This window comes from Perissodus microlepis, chromosome 4 (assembly GCF_051167445.1).
Source record: "Perissodus microlepis isolate ML-2025 ecotype Zambia chromosome 4, ASM5116744v1, whole genome shotgun sequence".
Classification (NCBI taxonomy): Eukaryota; Metazoa; Chordata; class Actinopteri; order Cichliformes; family Cichlidae; genus Perissodus; species Perissodus microlepis.
In genome coordinates this window covers 17014451-17038458 of record NC_140464.1, presented here as the reverse complement: position 1 = coordinate 17038458, position 24008 = coordinate 17014451, and the positions used below count along the sequence as shown (strand labels likewise).

At 42.0% G+C, this 24008-nt stretch overlaps 1 protein-coding gene across 2 annotated transcripts in view; it reads right to left on the bottom strand.

Moving 5' to 3' along the window:
* The window catches only part of septin9a (septin 9a), an 82351-nt gene extending 65964 nt beyond the window's left edge, over positions 1-16387 (bottom strand). The window contains exons 1-2 of one of the 2 annotated variants that reach the window (XM_084926153.1): positions 16099-16387; positions 4952-5014 (exon numbers count right to left, since the gene is read on the bottom strand). In XM_084926153.1, coding sequence (XP_084782279.1) covers positions 4952-5014; positions 16099-16120 — 85 coding nt within the window. In that variant the 5' untranslated portion in view covers positions 16121-16387. Of the gene's footprint in view, positions 1-992; positions 1116-4951; positions 5015-16098 lie in introns of those variants that run through there. The other variant, XM_084926157.1, reaches the window with a different exon arrangement.
* Positions 16388-24008: the final 7621 nt, after the last annotated feature.

Genomic DNA, 24008 nt, shown 5'->3' with positions numbered 1-24008 from the left:
ACACACACACACACACACACACACACACACACACACACACACACACTACCGCACCAACCACATGTATGCTCATTAACATAGACAGTCCCACACACACTCATATAAACATGCTGCTGCCACCACTTGAACGTTTCCACCCTACTTTTCTTGAGCTTTTTTACAGCTCTCACACTAACACCTATAAAAATACCAGCGAGAAGCAGACAGGCTTCCCTCACTGATGACTTTAGCATAATGTCCAGCTCAGATACCAGCACCTGTGCACAGAAAAATGGTTATCAGTTCACTAATGTGTATTGTTTGCCGCATCCAGCAAAGAAAGACATGGCAGAGGTGCAAATTTGGAACGTCGCTTAAGAGGACTGAGGCAGTCCTTTCTCTGCGCTGTCAACTGAAAGAGGGACTGACCGATGGCCAAAGAGGGATCAAAGCCACAAGGGACAAGAGTAGTACTGTTCAAACAGAGCTCCTTCCTGTTTTCACACTAAAGAAGAATGCAGGGGATGGAGAGAAATATCTAAGAAATAAGTTATGTTCTTTGTCACTTTAACACAAAAAAGTAACTCTCTAAAAAAGGTGCAACACTCATGCAACAAATGAAAATGAAGCAAACCAGTCCAAATCTGGACCAACAGCCTGTAAAGACAAAAACATCTAACAGAGGTTTGGTGATACAGATGGTGAGGTGAGTGCAGAGAGACAGAAATACATGAAAGAAAACAGGACAGATAAAAGACAGATAAACCAAAATCGGGTCCGCTAAGCTGCTCCACAAACCCTGCAGAGCTCCCGGTCCCAGCTTCCAACCCCAAAGAAAACATCCAGTCAGCAAACAGCCCAGAATGAGAGAGTGGAAAATACCATGGAGGGGAAAAATAGACTCTGGCTCATGGAGAAAATAACCCAGCAAACGAGCCGACCGAAGAGCCTTAAACTGTGCCAAAGAACGGATGGCACAGACTCATCTAAGTTCCCCGAGAGTTTGGGCTTACCTGAGAATTTGTCCCCCTCCATAACCGGATCACTCCCTCCACAGCCACATGTAGTGTCTGCTCTTTGACTCCACTCTCCCTCTCCCTCTCTCACCCTCTCCCTCTGCCTTTTTTTAGCCTTCCCTTTTTTCCCCCCCTCTTGCTCCCTCACTCCTTCCCTTTCTCCCTCCCTCTGTTCCTCTTCCTCCTCTTCTTACTCTCTCCTTCCTTTCGGGCTCTCTCTCCCTTTCCCCCCTCCCTCAACACTGATTCCTTCAGTGTGTCTTGCCAATGAATTCAGAATTACGACATCCCCATGTGCTGATCATATGTTGCTCCCTCTCTCTCTCCCTCTCCTTCTTCAGAGCAGACCAAGACACTGAAGCAGCATTGTGTCTTGAAAATAGAAACCATTAGCTCCACCATGTGACACGGACAAGCTCCTTACAGACAAAAATAAACCGCTGGACTTGAAAACTCCTCTGTCAGCCTGCTTATAATGCTCTCCTCGCATGTGCGTGCGTGCGCTCCGGCCCCGATTCATTTGATACCAACTGCGATCTCGTCGAGCTGGTATGACTGTCCTAGTGAAAGACTGATAGACCGCTGAAATAACACTGAAGCGCGAAAACAATAAGAGCTGGAAGCAAGAAGGGGGAACTTAATTAAAACTTCCCAATTAAAGCTTCCCAGTAACGAGCCTATATAGGTATCACAGAAGAAGCGCTTGTGCTTTAGTGGAACAGCAGCCGTCGTGCTGAAATGTGTGCTCAGGAAACTAAAATCTGAAGCCTCCAAACTTTGCTTCTAAGGAGCCAGAATTTTTTTCAAACCTTTTAAAAGTAGCTTTCTAGAGATCTTTCAAGCTTTTTATTTAGAATTTGGCTCTGCCTGACTATTTTTAGAGGAATGTTTTTCTTGTTTGTTAGACTACTTAACACTGACATATGAATAATTCAAGGATAAAAAAGGCACCTGCCTCAAGACATGAACCACTGTTGTTGTCAATACAAAACAGACAATTGGAAACAAACCATTGTAAACAGTATCTTGAGGCAATTTGTTAATTTCGTTAGCTGAATATACAAAACTGCCAAAGATAACAGGCTGATAGGCACCGACTGTATTTGTGCAGTCAAAAAGTTGGCATATGTTAGCACGGTGTGCAGCGTGTCCTTAAAAAAATTGAGGAAACAGGACGAGTGGGGGAACATCTTGACAGAGAACAGAAAGAAAGTGAGCCAACATCCAAGGAAGAACTTCCTTCAGGAAACCTGGAAAACTATTCCTGAAGACTGCTTAACGAAATTAGATGAAAACCCTCCTGGAGGGGTTGAGACTGTGCTGAAGAATAAAGGTTGTCTTTCAAGCTCATTAGAATTTTACAAACTCTGTTTTGGCCTTATATACTCTATTTACATGTATGTTCGCACATTTCAATAAATCACTGCACATACTTCCCATTTGACAAAACATTTTTGCACAGTGCAATACATCAGGAAACACACATCTAACTGTGGTGAGAGGCTGGTGCTCATAAAAGGCTACAGGATGTAAACATTAGTGGCCCCCTCTAAGCTCAACTGTAAAGTTAGCTTGCTGCATGCTTCTTTACAATGTTAATAGATTAGAAAGAAAATAGTTCCTACAACCTGAACCTGCTCACATTACAGTTTGCTTTTGAAATGTATTTTGTGGCACTTTGAAAGGACAGGAAATGTGCAGATTTGATATTTGGGTGAACTGTCCCATTAAGTTTAAGATGAGAGTAAATGTCACTCAATGTGTTGTTTTTGCCATAAATAAATGAAGTGTTAGAATTAAATCCTATCTGGGTTAAGTGCATGTGATTATCCTTCTGGAGGGCTATATCTCTGTAATGTCTCTGTGTGCATGTCCAATAAAACAGGATCTGCTGACTAATAGAGGGGAATTAACCACACACAGACAGACAATGGCAACAGTGTTGGGCAGACCTGTGTGTATGTGTGTGTGTGCTCTAGTTGAATTTACAGTAAAGCATCCTCCCAAACACACGCCTGCTGGCTCGTAAATCTGCTCCGTTGGCAGATGTTTTGTACGGAGCATCTCCCTGTGAATGCCAACACAAACTCCTGCACGCACACACACACATACCTGCACACACACACCCTGTGGCAGCTGCATCAGCGTTGGGGGGGGGGGGGTCTACTGACAAGCAGGGCCTCTTCTGGAGCCTCAAGCACTGTTTCTAAGTACAGCATGTGGGTATGGAAACATCTAATCAGCCAATCGTATGGCATCACGTCACTCTGTGTAGGCATGGTCAAGATGACGTGCTGATGTTCAAACCGAGCATCCAAATGGGGAAGAAAGGTGATGGTCGTTGGTGCTTTTCTTTGTTCCCTCAGTGACGTGCTTCGCTGTCACGTTAAACGAAATACCGTCCTTTCCTTTTAAAACTGAGAGTGAACAGCGGAAAAAACAAGTACTACTGCTTAAAAAGAGCGAAGCCTAAAATCATTGATTACCCTCATGTTGCTGTCCTCACTTGACTCTCTCTGCGGTCCCTTTTTCTCTCTTCTCTTTCTCTATATCTCTTAACCGATTGCATTAGATGGCCGCCCCTGCCTGAGCCTGTTTTTCCTGGAGGGTTCTTCCTGCTAAAACGGAGTTCTTCCTTCCCACACTCTCCAAGTGCTTGCTCACAGGGGATTGTTTGGATTTCTGGTCATTTGGTTTTTCTTGAATGATGCTCTATAATTTAACAGAACAATTTTTCAGATACTGTCTGAAGAGTCATTCTTCCTCTTTTCTTTTATCCCTTGCTGTCTGTTACACAGAAAAATCCTTTCACAAAAGTGCTGCTGACGCAAAGACTGGTGGGAGAATTCAGTTTGTGCGACTGCAGACTGTCGTCCTCAACAATCTTCGAATGGGCTACGAGTTTCTTTTAAACAGTTAGAGGTATCAAGATAAACAAGTACCTTATCTCATCTTCTAAGCCACAGTTTGCACCGTGATGTAATCCCCCCAGTTTGAGATGTGGTGTTGATCACGTGATTAGTTGATGGTTTCATAAACAGCCTTGAAAGAGACGGTCAGTATGTGTGGATGTGTTTTTTCTTTCTGTGAAATATTACACATTTTATTTGTGCAAGATTTTTATTTTAAATCTGAAAACTACCATTTAAACAACACTGCAAAAACACTGCTGGCATTGAAGCAAATAAACTGTTTTTTAGGGCTTATTTTTTATAACCTGTATTTTTTAAATAACCTCTAACCTTTAAAATTATGCAGTACAGTGGGAGTTGTCAGAGCCAAGATAACTTATTTTGTTTAAGTATGAAATAAGATCTAAAATAATAATTAAATGACAATCCTTCAAATGTTTTTTGCTAGAGTTTCTTACCCTTGTATGTGTGATCTGCTATTTACTGACTATTAGCCGTTATCTGTGCAGGAAACACGCAGTGTTCGCACCTTCCTCAGCTGATGGTCATTGACGTCGGCTTACATAACACTTCACAGTAATATAGAGCAATTTATCGAAGTGGAAAAAAAACGTTTTTGCGTCTACCTCCGCCCACAAGAGACAGATTACAATCAATTCTTGGAGATGAATGTACCAAATTATGCAAAACTTTTTAGACTCTCAATGTTTAGATTTTGTCTTGTCCCTGACTCATTAGCAGCAGGGAGGGGTGTGGTCAGTCCACACAGTCCTTTCACAGCTCTGAACATGCAGCTAGTCTTTTTATGACTCAGTGATGAGAAGAATAAAAGATGTTGCAACAGATGCCTCAGAGATCACATCTCTGGGATTACCCGAAGAGAGGCTAAATCCACAGATCAACAGCAAATTCTGCAAACGCTGTGTGCAAGTATACCTAGGAGAAATGCAAGGTACCCTGTGGGAATCTTTACCTTATGTTGGTTTAGTTTAGAAGCTTGGATGTTTTGTATGTGCGGACACTGGAGTGGTGGAGTCTACTTACTGGGGCTGGTGATGCCGGAGGCCTCTCTCTCGGTTCTCCTCGCTCGAGCGCTGGAGGTTCGTGCTGTGGATTGTGACAAGGAAAGAAGGGAAAATGAGTGAAATCTCCTCATCTGGAATGTAGTCAGCATTAGGAAAGAAATATTGCATTACTCACAATTCTCGGCCACAGTTATGGAGTACGAGCAAACATACAATAAAGTCTGCACAAAACCACAGTTTAGGGTTACGCTGTGAAATAATAAGCATCCTCGGTGGCAGGTCTGGTTATGCAGTTTGCCCCTATTCTTCAAAAACGGCAAATTATCAGGGAAAGTCTGCAGTTTAGCTCGCGTTTGCCAGTGTTTCCTTTTAATGGCCAAATCCAAAATGACACATTCGAGCGGATTCACTTTTCCCCACGAGGAACACCTGCTGCCAGTGGCGTTTTGAAAAGACGGGCACCAAATGGAAAAGCATTACTTCACATTCTTCATGAGGCCAAAATAATCTACAGTTGCTATTTGGAAAAACAAAGTAAACCAACAGTTTGAAAGACTGCTATTATTGTCCAACCACAGAGAGAAAAAACCAGGCTCTTTTTTTTTTCTTTTTTTTTTTTGTAAATTAGTTTGTCGTTTGTTTCTGGTTTTATAATTGTGTGGATGAAGTAAACCCAGAAGACCAAAGCTGCAGTTAGGAGAAAGTGCATGACAGAGAAGAGAGTAACGGCACAGTGTGACAATTCTACTACATGCGGCCTGTCGCATGTTTTGTTTGCGCATGAATAGACTAAAATTGTGCTGATGGAGTGAATGTATGATGCTTTGGCAGGTGGGTAGAAGCAGTTTGTTTAAATTTAGTAAAGCCAGAGAGGGGGGAAGGGCGTAAACAAAGAAAACCTCAATGGTTAAATTAGAACAGCAGCTGAAAGTATAAATCAGTGCTGATGAAAGTGTGGAAAGATCTGAAAAGTGCAGCTGAAGTCATGGTCTCCTGATCCCGTTAAGTGTTCTCCCCGGGGTCCCGTATGCTTATTTTCTGGAAAATAAAAGGTTATTCATCCCCATTCATGTTTATCTAAGAGAGATCTCAGTGTCAACAGTCTTGTTCTACATGACGGTGGTTGTTTTAAGAATCAGAGGAATGTTGCTTCCTCTTGGCAGACGGTCTGCTGTGTTACTCTGGTGGAACGTTGAAGATAATCTCTCATTGATCGACTCCGGTGTGTGTGTGCGTGTGTGCGCACGTTCAGTGCTGCTGAATCACCAGCAATTGCTGGTGGCGTACTGAGCTAAACAAGGACACAGCTGTTTTCTGTTCAAACAGGTGATTCAGCTCCACTACAGGAACAGGGGTGAATATTTTCTTTAACATACATGACTAACAAGTGACTTCAGCCAGTCAAAGGAAGAATGATGTAGAGAGTAAATGGATTATATGTGAGATTAATATTTAAAAATAGTTTGATTCATCACTTAAAATCATGTGTAACATTTTCAGACTGAAAGTTTTGGTTAAATAAACGGCAATGGAGTTTTCTAAAAGATCTCATAAGTGAATACAGCAGCCATCTTTGACTGCTGTCTACCAAAATGTGTTTGCATTGCAGTAACATAAAATGCCTATGAGTGAATAACAGATATGCAGACTCTCAGCTTTTATTTGAGGCATTAAAAACAATTGTTGCATTAATCACAGATGAGTTATGGCCATTTTTATACACAGTCCAAAGCTTTAGGGGCTCAAATGTAAAGCTTTCCGTCCTTTACACAGTACTAAGGTCCTGATATTTAGGAAGGAAAATAGGAAGTAGGTGCAGTTACTTTTTGAAATGTGTGCAACCATACATGGAAATACAGGAAATGAGTTTTTATAGTGAAAGTGTAACTCTAATGTTGAGGTCTGGACCCGTTTATGACTGATAGCGTTCTATTGTGTGTTTGGAGTCATTGTTATGTTTAAAAATGAAGCCGTACTTTGCAGATGGTGATACATGCTGGATCAAAATGTCATGGTACTTTTTTGCATTCACAATAATGACAGAGCCTCCACCTACTTCTTCTTTTGTCCTCCACTCATCCAACTTCCTCAATATTTAATTATTTTAAAGACAAACTACACACCTTTCAGACCCATGCCCAGTTTTCAGCTAATAGCTCTTTATGAAAGACATTAACTTATGCTTCTAAAACTGTATCATCTTTGGCATCTTCAGGTACCTTTTCATGTTGAATGATTCATAGGTCAGAGTTAGGTGACATAACAAACAAACAAAACCAAAAAAAACCCTTCCTCTGAAACACATTGCTCAAGATTACTTTAACAATTACAGATAAGCTTAAGAATCCGTTGCAGGCAATGACTGCCTAAACTAAGATACATAAGAAAACATGCATTTCCTCCACTGTGATGTTTATTGCAGCTATATTCAGCTGCTATTTCTTTGTGGGTCTTCCTGCCTTCTGTTTTTTTTATCTTCAGCATGTCAAACGCACTGAGATCAGGTCACTGAGCGTTTCTTTAATCACGATCATCCACCAGTGTTTGCTTCACTCACTAAAACCACATCATCTTTAACTTCATTTCATGTGCAGTCAGATTTAATCTCAGAGAGCTCATAGGTTTAAATAGAGTCCCAGTGACTGCGGACTCGTGTTAACCATGTTCAAAGCTTTGGCTGTGGCTTCTCATTTGCTTCATGCAAACAATACAGGATTTACTTGACACAAAATAAAGCATAATAAAGAATAGCTTTGGTTACAGAGAGAATAGCATGATAAAAAAAGTGTTGTCCTCCTGGGTCATGCAGTGGCATGGAAACAAGATGCTGCATCTTTGTCTGATCAACCACACTCTCGTCTCCACTTCCCTTAAGCTTCTAGACGTCGCCTGCATCGACTCGCTTAACGCAGATCAGATGAGGTAGTTCATCCGGTGGATGATGATTCAGTCGTCCCATCCTGTTTTTAATTCTTAGAAGTACTTCCTTCCACAAATTGGTGCACAACATGGGCTTCGTTTTCTTCTAACGCTGCCAGCCAACATAGCGGTTTTCCCTCTTCTGCTGTCACTGATGAACACAAAGACAGCTGGCCCGAGGGAGAGGTTGAGTGTGGCGGGTATATGACTGGAATACATGAGTAAAGCTTTTGTAATACGCGAGTGTGCACATGTAGCAGAAGGTGAGAAGGTGCGACGGAGCGTTTGAAGTCATTCCTCACAATGAGGAGAGTAAATGCAGGAAGTGATGATGCAGCCCAGCATCGTCAGCATAACGAAAACAATATGACTGCTTTGTTGGCATAAATGTTGCCGTCTGCAGATACATTAGAGCAGAATTGTATCATTTAGAACAAATCATTAGGCTACAGACAGCACGCTGGTGCGGTGGCGAGCACTGTTTCCTCATAGCAAGAAGGTCAGGACCTTTCTGTGTGGAATTGCATGTTCTCCCGGATACTCAGGCTTCCTCCCACAGTCCAAAGACGTGCACCAACAGACTGCCGACCTATCCAGGGTGTACCCTCCCTCAAGTTTAGTTTCATTTTAAAATCTTTGTTTTTATTTTTATGTCCTGCCCCCACCCATTGTTCTGTTATCCTGTCAGACTTCTGCCACACTGGTGTCTAACCAGCAAACCTGGAACTGTGTCCCAGTTCTCAGTAAGTTTTTTTTTCCGGTGTACCTTTGGTTTTCTCATGTTGGGTTCAGCCTCGCCGACTCTCTGCTCCTTTGCCTTTTATTTAAGAATTCAATTTTGAACTTTTACCTGCTCCTAGTGTCCCAGTTTGATTCCCCGCACCCCCAGTCAGACCAGAAAAAGCCCAGGTTTAGCATCAATTATTATAAGCATTTCAGAATTGATTTAACCTGTTTTACACTCAATATTGAGCTAAGGTCGATGTAAGCAGCGCTACTTGCGCGTTCAATGTTGATTTAGGGAGGAAGTCTTACTCTTTAAATCACCAAACAGGAACTCGGGCTGACCATTTGCTGTGAGTGTGAATCATTAATCAGCAACTTTTCATGTCATGACCCCATTGGTCTGCTATGCTATTGTGTGCACAGAGCTTCAGGTTTGTGGAGTCAAGTCTATCAAGCCTCGGAGCTAAAAAACATGTCTGTACTTATTTATTCTTGGATGCACATACACACCCTTGCAACTGAACCTCTCCTTCAAATGGGGCGAGCAATGCATATCATCGCAACAAAGTAAAGCGGCACAGAAGCCGCAAAAAAAGCAGCACGAAGTCGCTTTGAAACGCTGGCATTTGGCATAAAGGTGATATGATTCAGCGTAGTTTAAAGTGAGGGCAAAGTACTGACAGACATACAGCAATACAAAGAAAAAGAGGGACACCTGCCAAGTTTACTTCTACACTAGCACAAAAGTGTCTGTGTGCCGAATCTGTTTGTCCTCCTGCACAGTCTTGTCGGAGGCAGCAAACATAAACGTATACATTCACATGCATCTTTTTTCACCTTTGAAGGCGAGTTTTAATCATCTGATGTCATATTTGCAAATGATACTGTGCGCAAAGGAGGTCAGCGCACGCACAGCGCATACATATGAATGTTTGCACAATGTTTGCACATTGACAAATCTGTCTGTGCTTGTGAGTTCGCAGTAAAGTGACTGATGTCAAAACGCAGTGTTTAGCGAAGCCGTGTGTGCGTTCGTGCCAGGTGGCGTTTTAAGCATGACCAATAAAGTGCACGGCTATGCTTGGACAAATATTTCAGCTGATTGGTTAATGGTGTCAAATGAGTGGAGAAGAGTAAATAACAGAGGAGAGGGTGCAGCACTTCAACATACTTGAAACACAAGAGTGATCGCATGCGGTCACACACGAAGGACGGCCTGCACAGAGACCGGGTAGAGGGATTTACTAAACGTAGGCTATAATTAATGCCGGGACCTGAGATTTTAGTGTTTGCTTAAGGAGGCTGTGCGGAGGAGGCTGTATTGATATTTGTGCAGGAGGACAGAGGAGTCACTTTACTAAAAACAGTTCCTGAACAATTAATTATCACTGTTGCTTGGAACAGGAAATTATAAATTAGTTCTGTGACATGATACCAGATTTTCACCTATTGATATTTGCACTCATATAAACAAAACACTGACACTGTCTGATTATGATTTTACAAAATATCAGAGTTCCAAAATAAAAGCACTTATAGAGAAAGTTGAGGCGTGCTTAAATTATAATTTTGAAATGTGCAACCAGATTCATGTCTGCTTAATGCTCCCTTATACACTCGCCAGCCACTTTATTAGGTACACCTTGTTAGTACTGGGTTGTACCCTGTTTTACCTTTTTTTACCGAGCTGCCTTAATCCTTCGTGGCACAGATCCAACCAGGTCCTCCAAACATTCCTCAGATATTTAGTACGGTGAACTCATTGTCGTGTTTAAGAAGGCAGTTTGAGATGATTTGAGCTTTGTTACATGGTGCGTTATCCTGTTTAAAGTAGATGGAAACACTGTGGTCATAAAGGCATAGGCACAGTCAGCAACAGCAATACTCGGGTGACCTGCGGTGTTTAAACAATGCTCAGATGGTACTAAGGAACCCAAAGTGTGCCAAGCAAATATTCTCCACACAATTACACCACTGGCAGGCGGAAGCATTGATACAAGGCAGGGTGGATCCGTGCTTTCACGTTGTTTATGCTAAATTCTGAGTCTCCGTTTCTTGTTAGCTGACAGGAGCGGCACTCGGTGTGGTCTTCCACTGCTGTATCACATCTGCTTCAAAGTTTTGTTGTGCATTCAGAGATGCTTTTCTGCATACCTCGATTGTAACAAGGATTTATTTGAGTTACTGTTGTCTTCCTGTCAGCTCGAAGCAGTTTAAGCAGTCTGGCCATTCTCCTGTGACCTCTGACCTCAACAAGTCATTTTTCACCCAGAGAACTGCTGCTCACTGGATATTTTCTCTTTCTTGGACCAAATCTAAAAAAATGGCAGTGTGGGGAAATCCCAGTAGATCAGCAGTTTCTAAAAGACTCAGACCAGCTCATCTGGCACCAACAACTGTGCCACATTTAGAGTCACTTAAATCACATTTCTTTCCCATTCTGATGCTCAGTTTGATGTTTGTGTTGCCAAATCCTACAAGACTAAAAGCATCGAGTTTCTGCCACATGACTCCCTCGTTTGATACGTGCATTAACAATCAGCTGAACCTAATAAAGGATCCAGCGAGTGAATTACGCTGTATATGCAGGTGTATCATGTTCATTGCTTCATTTACTACCGGTTTATGATTACAATGACTGAGTCTGACAGACAAGAGAATAGCAGTGTACCTGCACTGCCCTGAACTGTGTACACAGCAAATAAAGTTTTTCACTGTGGTGTGTTTGCAGACCTGCATCCATTACTGGAGGATCCACTGGAGAAGTTGACACTACATGAATGAACATCATCTTTTCTTTTTTTTTAAATTTAAATTATGATGTCAAAGAAGGTTAAGCTCACTAAGCCCTCCTTCCTCCCGCCTGTGTCTCTCTGCTCAGCCATCTGTTCCACTGTGTTTTATGACCCTCATTACGATGCTGCAAACAGTGTTTCACAACTCTGCCTGTGAAAGAGCTGGGAGTGGATGAAAGAGGGCTGAAGTGAGCGAGCGGAAGAGCTAAAGAAAAGAAAGCAAAGCTGACTGAATGGCTCCACGTCCATTTTTCAAGATTGTTTTTACAGCCCAGGTAAGACCTTTACCCGGCTGCAGGTCTGCCCACACACCGGCAGACTCAACACGCACACGCAGACACTTTTATCATTTTGGGGAAAAGATTATCGGTGACCCTAAACCATATGAATGGCCGCTGTTCTGGTGGCGCCCAAGGCAACACTTTTTCCCAACCTTCTTCTTCACTCACTCCATTCATTGGAAAGCAACACCGTGTTGCCCAACACACAAAAGCCTCTCTGTACTCCTCACAATGCCACACACACAAGTCGGCATTAAATCATATCAAAACGTGCTCTAGACAGCAAACTCATGCAGTCCATAAAATAATACCAGTGTGGTAGATAAGCATCAGCCTTCCTTCTTCTGGGGCTGTTAAAAGCTACGGAGTTAGTCAAATAGCCTGTAGAGCTTTATGAGCTACAGCCTCCCCCAGGAAATACGTGTCACAGGCGAACAGCTCAGTGAGTGACTGGCTGCACAGACGTGATTCCTCAGAAATGTGAGAATGACGGGGAGAAGGAGGAAAGTTTTAAGGGCCTCAGCGTCCGCATGTTTGCTGGGATTTTCTAATTTGTATGAGGGACTCAAGTTCTTCAGGAACTAAACAAACACAGCCAATCCACCTTAACGCTGAAGCCTTAAGCATCATGCAGCCAGCGCATGTGCTTGCTCAGGTGTGTGTGCAAGCAACAGGTCACGTTAAAAAAGAAAAGAGCTTCATCGACTAAAACAAAGCTGATAAACTGAAATAGAAACTAAAAAGCAGATGAAATCCTCTTGCAGCCATGTTATACAGAGCGGTTGTCCCGGAAACTGATTTTCAATAAGAGCAAGACTTTGTACCGACAGCAGAGCTCGCATGCATTTAACATGCATTATCTGGCTAATTCACGAGGGCATTGCCACCTTAATAGGCTCTCCGAACAGATATGAGTCACTAACACTTAAACTGATTGCTACTTGCAATAAAATATTTATTCATGTCATGACAGGACAGGGCTGTTCCTGCCAAGCAGAGGAGCTGCTATCTGTTGCATGGACTACTGAACAGCATGCTTTCCCCACTCCCCCTTATGGGTTTTGTTTTTCTTCAGGTCTGCATGTTAGCCAGATAACAGTGCAGTAAAAATCTGAAATCTAAACAAATGTACGCGAGTGTCTGTACTTTATCACCCTAATACCCGTCTCTAGATGTCGGCGCACATGTTACTCCACGCATCAGAATGTCTCCGAGCCTGCCATTATCTTTTACAGGCTCGCTCCTGGCCTCGGGCCTACAGTACAGGCGGTCTGTTGTATCAGTTGACACCCCCAGCAGCACAGCATCACAGAGCTGCATTCTTGGCTGCAGATGATAAACACAAAGCAGAGTGGACACTTCAGAGCAGGCTCTATGCGCCTGAGAGGGGAGGACCATACACAGCGCAGAGACAAGACACAGTAAGTATAGGTCTCCTATGATTTCACACGGAAGTCTTTATTAATAACACAGTGCTGTGGCTTATTTGCCACATACATGTTTATCAGTCTCAAGGTTGCTAAACCTCCATAGAGTTACACAGGTTAGAGATGCCACAGGTCCGCACCCTTGTTTAATAAGCCTTTATCTATGTCAAAGATAAAGTGTGTTTCCTGTAGTCACCACCCTTTGTATTTGTGGTTATGGTCAGGTTGTGGTCCAGAGTAGGAGTATTAACTCGTGAGAACCTCCAAGGCCGAAATATAAAGCCACATGAAGTGCAAAATTTGCAGCAGCTCAAATTCACATAAAACTAAAGATAAAAAGCTACAAGTCTCTAGCGCTAATTCTTCCACTTTTGGCTAATTTGCATAACCCACAGTGTTTATGGTGCTGTTGCCTTTTGGATCATCCATCCACCATTTCCTGTTTATTCAATTCGGGGTCACATGTTGCGCTGGGGATTATCTGAGCTGTCATGGGGCGAGACGCACTGCTGGACAGGATGCCAGTCTATCGCAGGGCTAACACACACACGTGCACACGCACACAAATAATCATTCACACTTTGGCACCTATGGTCAATTTAGAACCACCAGCTAACTTAACAACATTTTTAGGCTGTGGGAGGAAACCAAACCACTTAGGGAGAACAACCACACAGAAAAGCCCCCAACTAGAGCCAAACCTTTCTACCTGTGAGGTGCTAATGAGTGCTAATCGCCCCTTTCAGAGGATTTTAAATCAAATTTGCTTTTAATAAGAGGAAGTCTACGCTCTAATTTTGGTGAGAATTTTCACAGCTGACTAATCAGCAGGTCTCAGTAAAGCATAGATACAATCATTTTGTCACTTCTGCTTCTGGAAAACACGAAGATGGAGGTGGCCATAATGACAGAACTGAGGCTTCAAAGTGAGCCTTCACATTCAACTTTTATATACAGTCTATGGTTGGGGTTAGTGTAAAACTGGACCCAGGATGAGGCGAGGGAAGGCACATGCTGACACAACAGTGATATATGAAAACTACTAGTACATATGCATCAAGTTGCAAAATCAGCGAACACTGAATACTTGATGGATCTACTGTTTCCTATGCTGTACCTACAGTACTCTGTGTGGTAAGAGCACTTTACCACGCAGGGTACTGTACATGCATGTCCACATATCCCAGTACCTTATCTCTCCATTATCCACAGGCTTCCAAATTGAGGGTTAGACCATCGGCGGCACGCTCTGCTAGATGACAGGGCGAATATGTCTCAACACAGTTTATAGCTCGACTTTCAAGTTGCCATCAAACAATAGCTTTAGGCTCTGAATCAAAGCCCGGCTGACTCTCCAGTGTAAACAGGCTAAAAGCTGTAATGCAGTGGGGAGTGAGGGCTTTGTCACACAGGTGAGAGGAGTGGAATTTGAAGTGTGTGTGTGTGTTTGTGTGCTGAAGTGAGCTGTTATTCATGCAGGTTACTCATTGATCCAGACAAATTGAGGGAGTGGTGTACAAGCCAGGGATTGGCTCCAGGAGCGGGGTTCATCTGTGCGGGGTTACATGACGGAACACATACACAGAAACACACACACACACACACATTTCTACACTGTTAATGTCAGTCTTCAGATGAGCCAGATACATGTTGTACTTGTTTGTGTGTCTACAAGGGTATTTGCGTACGAAATATACGCACACATAAGCTGACACACGAGTCCACCTTCCTCTCTCAGTCACCTATCCACATCTCTGGTGCTTGTCTAAACACTGCTGCGCATTTGTGAGGAAGGCCTTTCACACATGTCAGGCTTACAAACACACTTTGTTATTAGACCGCTCCACGAGTGGAAGCTCTGACAAAGAATGTGACAGCTCCGTGCACGTCACATGGCAGACAAAGAAAGACAAGAAGAGAGAGAACACGCGCACACACACAGAGGAAGAGGAGGAGGAGAGGCGGCATGACCCAACATGTGCTTGGCTCCGATGGAAAACCATTGGATGCTCCATCGCACAAAGGCTCGGGGAAGAGGAGCCGGGAAAGCTGGCATTCCGCGGGATAGGGTTGTGTACATTGGACTGAGCCACTGCTAAGAGAGACAGGATTCATGTGTGTATGTGTGTCTTGGTGGAAGGAGGGGGTGAGGGAATGTAGAAGATGTGGGCGATAGTAGGCAGTGCCTTAAAGAGGGGGGAATTAAGAGGAAAGCTGCAACAAAGGAAGGTGAAAAGAGAGCATAGAGGGAGGTCACATGCACTTATGGTGTACTTTCCTTGTGACAGGGGACATTGTCCTTTAAAGAAGCATCCTCGCTTCAAGTCTTTGCCTCCACAGTGTCACAACAACCATAATCAGGTCCAGCCAGTCCCAAAGTAAACTGAACCACTGAACTTGTCTGATGCACAAATCAGATCACTCTTCAGGCATTAGTTGGGAGGAGTGAAGGAGCTACACCGTAAAACTATCAATCAAGCAGATTAACAAGCCAACTGACATATAAACTGACTGTAGGATTTTGTAGTATTTCACTGTGAATGAAATATGACCTGCTTTGGTGACACACAGAGCAGCTTTCATCTTGTTCGTCTGAGCATGAAAGAAACTCACATTTGAAAAAACAAAAAACCGGGCCAGGGTCTGTGCACCACCTTTCTGTCATGACGTCGTAGCCTGTTTTTGAAGGGTAAAGTCTGAGAGCACAAACATGCAAGAAATGCTTTACAGCCACACCCACAGATCCATGTGTGGGCCCCCCTCTTTCTTTCTTCTTGCAAAGGGGGAATTCAAAAGGAAAACTTTTAGAAAAAACGTGGGTTATTAATTGTTAGAGCTGTTTAATGTTTACCTTGTCTCCCTCTTTTTTTTCCATTCTACAGTCACACTGGCACCTAAACATGCACAGTTTATAAGGCACAGCCTCCTCCCTGCAATCAGGCTATAAAAGGATTTGGTGATATCTCACGAGATAACGAGTTCCTGAAAGCTGTCACCACATTTAAGAGCTAGACTTACCTGTGAATGAAGATTTCTTCATGATTCTGTGAGATGTTTCCTCTCCTGGTGGTTAAGGGGGTTCTTCACTTTGACAATCTAAGCTTGATTATCCGCTCTGGTTTCTCAGAATGTGTAAAGTTCACGTTTGCATCCGTAACTTTTGCAGGTTGTTTCTTTTTGTGCGTCTCTTGTTCGCCACTGATAGACGATATACTAAACAACTGCAATAAAGCCTTCGTGGTGCAGCTAATACTAAATTTATTCCGCCTTTATGTCTAACTCTAACTCCTTGGGAAGACACTCTTCTGGAAGTGGATACAATCACACCTGCGCTCCTAACGCACGCCCAATCCATGAGCGGGAGTGGTTTACTGTAACAGTGAGGGCTTTCACCTATCAAAGCTCAGAGGTGGAATAACTGAGCGCGATATTTGGGGAGGTGTAGAGAAGAATTATTTGAAGCACAGTTAACTGGTGAACTGGGAAGCTTGGTGATCCGAAAATTCACCAGTGCGCAGGTCTGGACTATTGCGCAATATGACACGATAATGAAAAATCTTACAATACCCTCTATCTCTCAGATTCTCTGTGTGTGATAATTTGTCAGTTGCTGGCATCTCTCTCTCACACACATACAAACACACACACCACCTCAGGTACTGTGTGGGCAGCTTTGTGTGTGTGTTTAGTGTAAGGATGTGGCCGGGTGGTGCGTGGAGGCGGAGGCGGGGGGGGGGGGCTTTTGTTTGTAGTATAAATCTTACGGCTGGGTAGAGACACGCGAGCAGTGGAGCCCACATCAATTCAAGTACTCAGCTGCGCCCGTGACCTTTAGCCTCTCTAAATTCCAAATGTCAAACTGCAGCAACCTGCTTCGTTTTCGTGGGGCCTGACTTCACATCCTGCCTCAAAGATCCGCACGTCTGAGCTGCAGAGACCTCTTGTGGCTGCTGCTGGCTCCTCCTCCTCCTTTTCCGCTCAGGAGTCTGCTCTTATGTACAGCTTAACGTTATTTATTTATTTATTTATTTTAAAGGACATGGCCTTTCATATACGGCATGCTAGAGGACACAAAATCTCTGTCCATCTGTGTGTTTGCTTATTTCTTTGTCCAACCACTGCCTTTACACAATAAAGCGTTAAGCAACCAGACTTGGCACACAGGTACCCAGTTGGCAACTGAAGGTTTTTATCTAGATCAGATATTATGGCAGCATCATGTTGTGTGGTAACCTCTTGCAATGGGTTGAAATGACCTGTTTTTAACATTTACGCACATACCGCATCTTATGAAAGCACCCACCTGTTTGAGTTTCACAACAACATCTCATTATGTTCACAAAAGGTGAACTATGCATTATGCATCATGATGCTATTGTGTTGCCTAGCAGCCACCTTGCAGCAGGCTATAATGACTTATTTTTAATCTGATAGAAAAAGATATCGCACTCATAAGTCTACCGTGATTAGTGTGTAACTTGTAGTCCAACAAGCTAATACATTCTCATAAACTCAATTCATTAAAAATACACAGAGTTCATGTGTGGAAGCCACTAAGTTTCTCTGCCATCTTGAACACAGCAGCCGAGATGGACATCACTCATCAGCCTAATGTGCCTGGAGACCGGCTGAGGACATAATTCAGCAAAGGTGGAGGTGAAAAAAAGTTGCAGGCGTTCGTGTCCTGTGGAGGTAAATTTTAATTCATGCCTCCTTGATCACCAAAGAAGTGAAAATGCGAAGGAAGGAGACAACGTGACAGATAAAACAAGAGTAAATAGCGGCACAGTTACGGAGAGAAGGATTTTAAAAGTGACCCCAAAGTCCCCCGTCTTCTGCTTGACCGCTAATTCAATCCAATGGTCTAAATGTCATGTTTTTGATCCTTTTGGGGGGATTAAAGCACAGTCATAGGCATAACACTACAGCTACAGCCATTAGAAAGATTTGTTTGTTTGTTTTTTAAGCAAAAAAATGTTTTTAGCTCCTAAAAATTCTAATTTGCAAATATCATTTCCAAAAATCTATAACCTAGACACTTAAAACACGTCTGTCCTACACCAGCCACCACAGCTAGGATTACGCACTTAAATTCGGGAGAGGTGGGAAAACAGAACTCAGCTGGATCTACTGACCTCTAGTGGTGGGACTTTACACACTGTACCTTTAAATCTACTAGTTTAAATAAAGTAATGTTCAAAACGAAAAATGAATAAAATAATGTTTGTAAAAGTATGTTTGTTTAGAGGATGTCTAACAGTTGAAATTGTACCCAACAGTATGGATGAATACTATAGTATCTAAATTGCTAAATAAAATTATGAATAAAATAGTAAAAGTGTGGATAAATAAAAAACTGCTAGCTAACCATGAAGGGTACATAATTTAAAGTGGTCACACTGACTTAGTGTTAAATGTTGTGGTTATTAAAAGTGGACAAATGGTTTAAATAGTAGTTATACACCATGAATTTTTAAGGTACTCCAGATGAAACTAGTTGAAAAAAGTCCGTCTGTGAGCATAATACCAAAAGTGCTTTAACTGTCAAAACGAGCATGACTTATGTCACTTGTTTTGTCACTTGTTAGCAAATCTTGTACTTCTTGTAACTGACTTGCTTGCTCAGCAGCTTCCACCTTTACCAAAACTGTCCTTTGATAATATTTTTGTTTTAAAAAAAGAAAAAAAACAAGGTGTTTTTCAGAGCTTGTTTAAGAGCACCTTTGCTCACTGCGGAAACACGCCTTGCTGATGCTTTGCACTGTGCTGACGGTGACAAGTGGGTGAACGTGCAAGCTGTGTGACCCAGAAAAAAATAAGACTCTGAACTAGATATATTATCCGTCACAAGAATAAGTGCGTACTCTGAACAGACAGGGCCCTATCCTGCATTTTGAGTTTTAGTAAGTAAGTAAGTAAGTAAGTAAGTTTATTTATTAAGCGCTTTTCATAGACAGGTAGTCACAAAGCGCTGCACACAGAGATTAAAATAAACAGTACGATAAATAGCAAAATGCACAATATACACAATATAGAGTTTAAATGTAAATTAAAAATATAAAAATGTAAAAAGCATTGGTCAACAGAAAGCTTGTTTAAACAGTAAAGTTTTTAACTGTTTTTTAAAGGATTCCACAGAGTCAACCAAACGTAGTTGTAGTTGTTTACTGTAAATTATAGTGTGGTTACATGTTTTTAGAAATATATTAGCACATTTAATAACTACAGCGTTAGAAATGAGGAACTAGAGTGGTGTTATCCTAAAATAACAATCTGCCAGTCACACTAGACCGAGTAAGGCCAAACCAGCAAAACCCAGAAATAAATCTAGTAAGTTAAACTGCTGTGTTTTTCACCGCTCACAACTATCTTTAAAATGTAGGTTTTCCAGAGAAGTGGCACAAACAAGTCAAATGAGTCATCTCTGAAACCAAATAAATGTATGGGTGATGCACACTCATCATCAAGTGTTTCTGTTTTTTTCTTCACTTCAAAAGGTTGATGCAGCTCTGTTATGTCAAGTCTCGGAGGCTTTCTTTTTTTCTTTTCTTTTTTTGTCGTCAGTATCTATGCAGATAATGAACTTGGAGAACCCTGAGCCTCAGTCACCTGGGTTTAAGCTGCCACTAAAGGTTTGAATAAGAATAAATCTGCAATGTAGGAAACCATAACAGCTTACAGTAAATAAGAAGATAACCAGGTCAGTTTTTAAGTGCTTTAATTTAAAGCAGTTCACTCTGTGTGTGCTGATGTCTTGGCTCACATTAGGAGACATGACCCCTTTGTTTGCCTTCAGCGGCCACAAACCTCATCCGGACTTCCGCAGTTAAGGGATAATGTTCCATAAGTGCTAATTCAGAAGCTCTGTGTAGCAGATGGAGCAAACTCGATGGGCCTTCAGGAAGAAAGTGAACTCCACTGTTCAGTGGGATCTTAGACTCCTGCTTTGGCCTTTAACTTTGCTTTTAGTGCAGGACGTTGTGCTCGTTGTGAGACTGAACATATCAAACCATTGATTAAGCAGCTTCTAAGAATACAGTTTGTAGCTGACTAACCTGTGAAATATTAAACCGAACTGTTTGCCTCGATCTTCAATCCTTATGTAATATACACATGACATGGTGTGGTTACACACACACACACACACACACACACACACACACACACACACACACACACACACACACACACACCAGTCTACAACACTATGCTTAGACCACTTTTTGTTTGGCTGTGATCTCAGCCTTGCTCTCCGCTTCTGTTTGCCCCACAGCAAGCTTCAGTTTCACCAATAAATCAGCTTAAAGCTGCTCCAGTCTACCTGCTTTGGCTGCTTTTGGCTGCTTCATCACTGCCAAGTTATCTCAGCTGCACAGCTAGGATGCAGTGTAAAACGTAAATAATAACAAAATGTAAGATGTTAATAAAATGACACGAAACTTTGACACTGACATTGTTTTTGAATTCTGCTGTGTTACATCATCTCTTCCTTTAACAACACCCTGTAAGCATTTCAGAGCTGAGGAGAACAAATGAGGTAGTTCTTTATAATGCAGTGTTTTCCGTGGCTGACAGGTCCGGATGATAACAATGCACATAGACTGCTGCTTTTATAACACTTGCAGAATGTGGTTTTGAAACCACAGCATCTTCTTCTTCCTCTTCTATATTTTTTGCTGTCTCCATCTTAAATTGTTTTCTTTTATTCAAAATTGAAATAAATATATTACAAGTTAATTAATAAACAGTTGTATCACATGTGAATTCAATACAAATTTCAAATATTTTAAAAAAGCATTAAAAATGCATTGTGCTTTATTACTTTCCACCATAATAACCCAAAACGACTGGTAAACACTGATGTGTTACGGTTAAATCACACGCGTCACATTATATGGCAGCCACTGTGTGCTAATTACTAATAAAACATCTCCACCACAGTATACACCGACACAAAGAAGAATCAAATGTCACGGTGACAAGCTTTGTAGCTTTCCTGCCGAGCAGAATCGAGTCGAGCATCTGCAGCAGACACCTTGCCCCAGCTTTCCTGGTTATACGATTGAACGCGCACATGCTGCATCAGCACAATCAGGATAGTGTAAAACCCACACTGCTGGATGTGTAGCTGCTTAATAATGAGTAAATTGTTTTTCTTATCCAGAATCAGAGGAAAACTAATAACAGTGAGTATAAAATTATGATTATACACATTTAATTTTTTTTTTAAAAAGATCATATTTATGTTGACATTTACAAAACTGGCTGGGCCTCCTCTGGTGTTAGGCCAAAGCCACATCCTGCTACTGAACTTGAGTCCCAGGTGAGTGTTATCGAGGCTGGATCTGTGGGTTCACAGCTGATGCACAAATGAGAGAGCGTTAACTTGAAAACATGGAAAACACCGATCAGAGTGCTATTTTCAGCCACACAGTGCAAATCCAAACCTTTCACCCTTCAACACCTGCCTACACATCTTTAAAAAAAACGCCGAGTGAATGTCACCGGTTTCCACTATTACCCTAATTACAGAAAACAGCTTCTGATAAAATGCTGAAGGAAAAAAACAAAAAGCACGAGAAGTGAGTAACGAGTTACGTGTCTACAGCTCTTTTATTCCTCAGCGTCTGATCAACAGCTCAGACTCTGAAACCTGAAAGGGAAGTGGGAAGGAGGTTATGTTAAAGCAGACTGTCTGCAGATGGAGCTTCAAGTCGCATCCGTTTTTGTTTTTTTGTAAACACCCACTGGCAGTGTAACACTGCAGCAGATTATTATCTGTTACTGATGTTTTCAGTATTTTAGGACTTCAGGTTTAGAACACATGCTGTTTCCTGTTACAGGTTATGACAGGTACAAAAACCGCCGCAGTTGCTCAATAACAAATTTTTTGTACTTGTGCAAATCTGGCTGAATTCATCCACACTGGTGAACAAGACGGAAGATTGTATTTTTTATTTTTTTGTAAAGGCCATATGAAACTGTGGTGGAGAGTGTGCTCGGGTCCTTGGCTCTAACTTGTTTTTCTTCGAGCAGTCTCAGTTTCCGTCTCAGGCTCACCTCAAAAAGCATGTTTTCCACACCTCGCTGGACTTCTTGAAAGTGGTCTGCCTGTAAACACACACACGCACGCACACAACAGCTTGCACGAGCATACATTGACATGTAACCCACAATCACTTAAACCCAAATTCACACTTGCAGGCTTTGGTTGCCCTTCCGTGCTTCAGAGGCAGACTCGTTTTGTGACCACAGTCATGCTACACAACTACATCCAACTTATAGCGCTTGCACAATAGTGCCAGATGAGATGGGTTTTTTTGTTTTTCTTAGGTTATTGTTGACTCATATGGCACATCTCATCCCTGTGCTTAAGTAAAACTTGTCTTGACTTATTTTGTTTAAAGTGCCACTTCAGTTACAGTGTTTGAAAATCCACCGCTTGCTTAAGAGAACACATGTACTGGCTTGACTCAATGCTGGCAATAAATTATCATGCTGAATTTTACAAATGGCTGTTTTTTCTTTATTTGGTTTGAGGTTAACTTTAATTTTCTAGGATTTAATACTCTGAATACTGATTTATCCTCGAATAATAAATAAATAGTGGGAGAGGCATTAAAATAAGAAAAAAGTAGGAAAAAAACACGTTTGATTTGATTTGGGATGTCAGTGACTGAAGACGGGTTTAAATTCAAGCCATGGGACAGTTGTAAAATAGTTCTGAAATTATTCAAACCTGTATGGAGAGTTGAGCGCTGTGAAGGCAATTTTAGAGATTTTAAAGATTTACCTAAGAATGATGTAGTTAACATCTAGTAATGTCTTCAGGTACCCACGTTATCCTGCATTCTTATACCACTTCATTGCACACTGCAAGTCTGAGCAAAAGCTGAGCTCCGTTTTGCATTAGACCGTGATACCTGCAGTGGTGTGAAAAAGTGTTTGCCCACTTCCCGATTTCCTTTTTTTTGTATGTTTATCACACTTAAATATTTCAGTTCGTTAACACAAGTAAACACAAAATGCACTTTCTAAAGGAAGGTGTTTATTAATAAGGGGGGAAAAAATCCAAACTTACATGGCTTGGTAAGATGAGTTCAATTTCTCTAGCCACACCCAGGCCTGATTACTGCCACACCTGTTCTCAATCAAGAAATCACTTAACTAGGACCTGCCTTACAAAGTAGAGAAGACCAAAAGATCCTCAAAATCCAGACGTCATGCTGCAATCCAAGGAAATTCAGGAACAAATGAGAAACAAAGTAACTGAGATCTCTCAGTCTGGAATAGGTTATAAATTTCTAAAGCTGTGGGACTCCAGTGAACCACAGTGAGAGCCATTATCCACAACTGGCAAAAACATGGAACAGTGAAGAAGCTTCCCCGGCAGACCAAAATGACCCCAAGAGTGCAGCAACGACTCATCCAAGATATCTCAACACATCCCAGACCAACATTCAAAGAACTGCAGGCCTCACTTGTCTCAGTTAAGGTCAGTGTTCATAAATCCACGAAAAGAGAGACACTGGGGAAAAAATGGCCTGGATGACAGATTTCCAAGACTAAACCACTGCTGAGCAAAAGGAACATAAAGGCTCACCTCAGTTTTGTCAGAAAACATTTTTATAATTTCCAGAACTTTTGGAAAAATACTCTGACGACACAAAAGTTTTTGGAAGGTGTGTTTCCCATTACATCTGGCGTAAAAGTAAAACAGCATTTTCAAAAAGGAACATCATCAACATCATACTGACGGTAAAATACGGTGGTGGTAGTGTGATGAGCTGGGGCTGTTTTTCTGCCTCAGGACCTGGAAAACCATGAATTCTGCCGTCTACCAAAAAATCCTGGAGGAGAATGTCCAGCATCTGTTGATGACCTCGAATTAAAGCGCACTTAGCTTCTGCAGCAGGACAATGATCCAA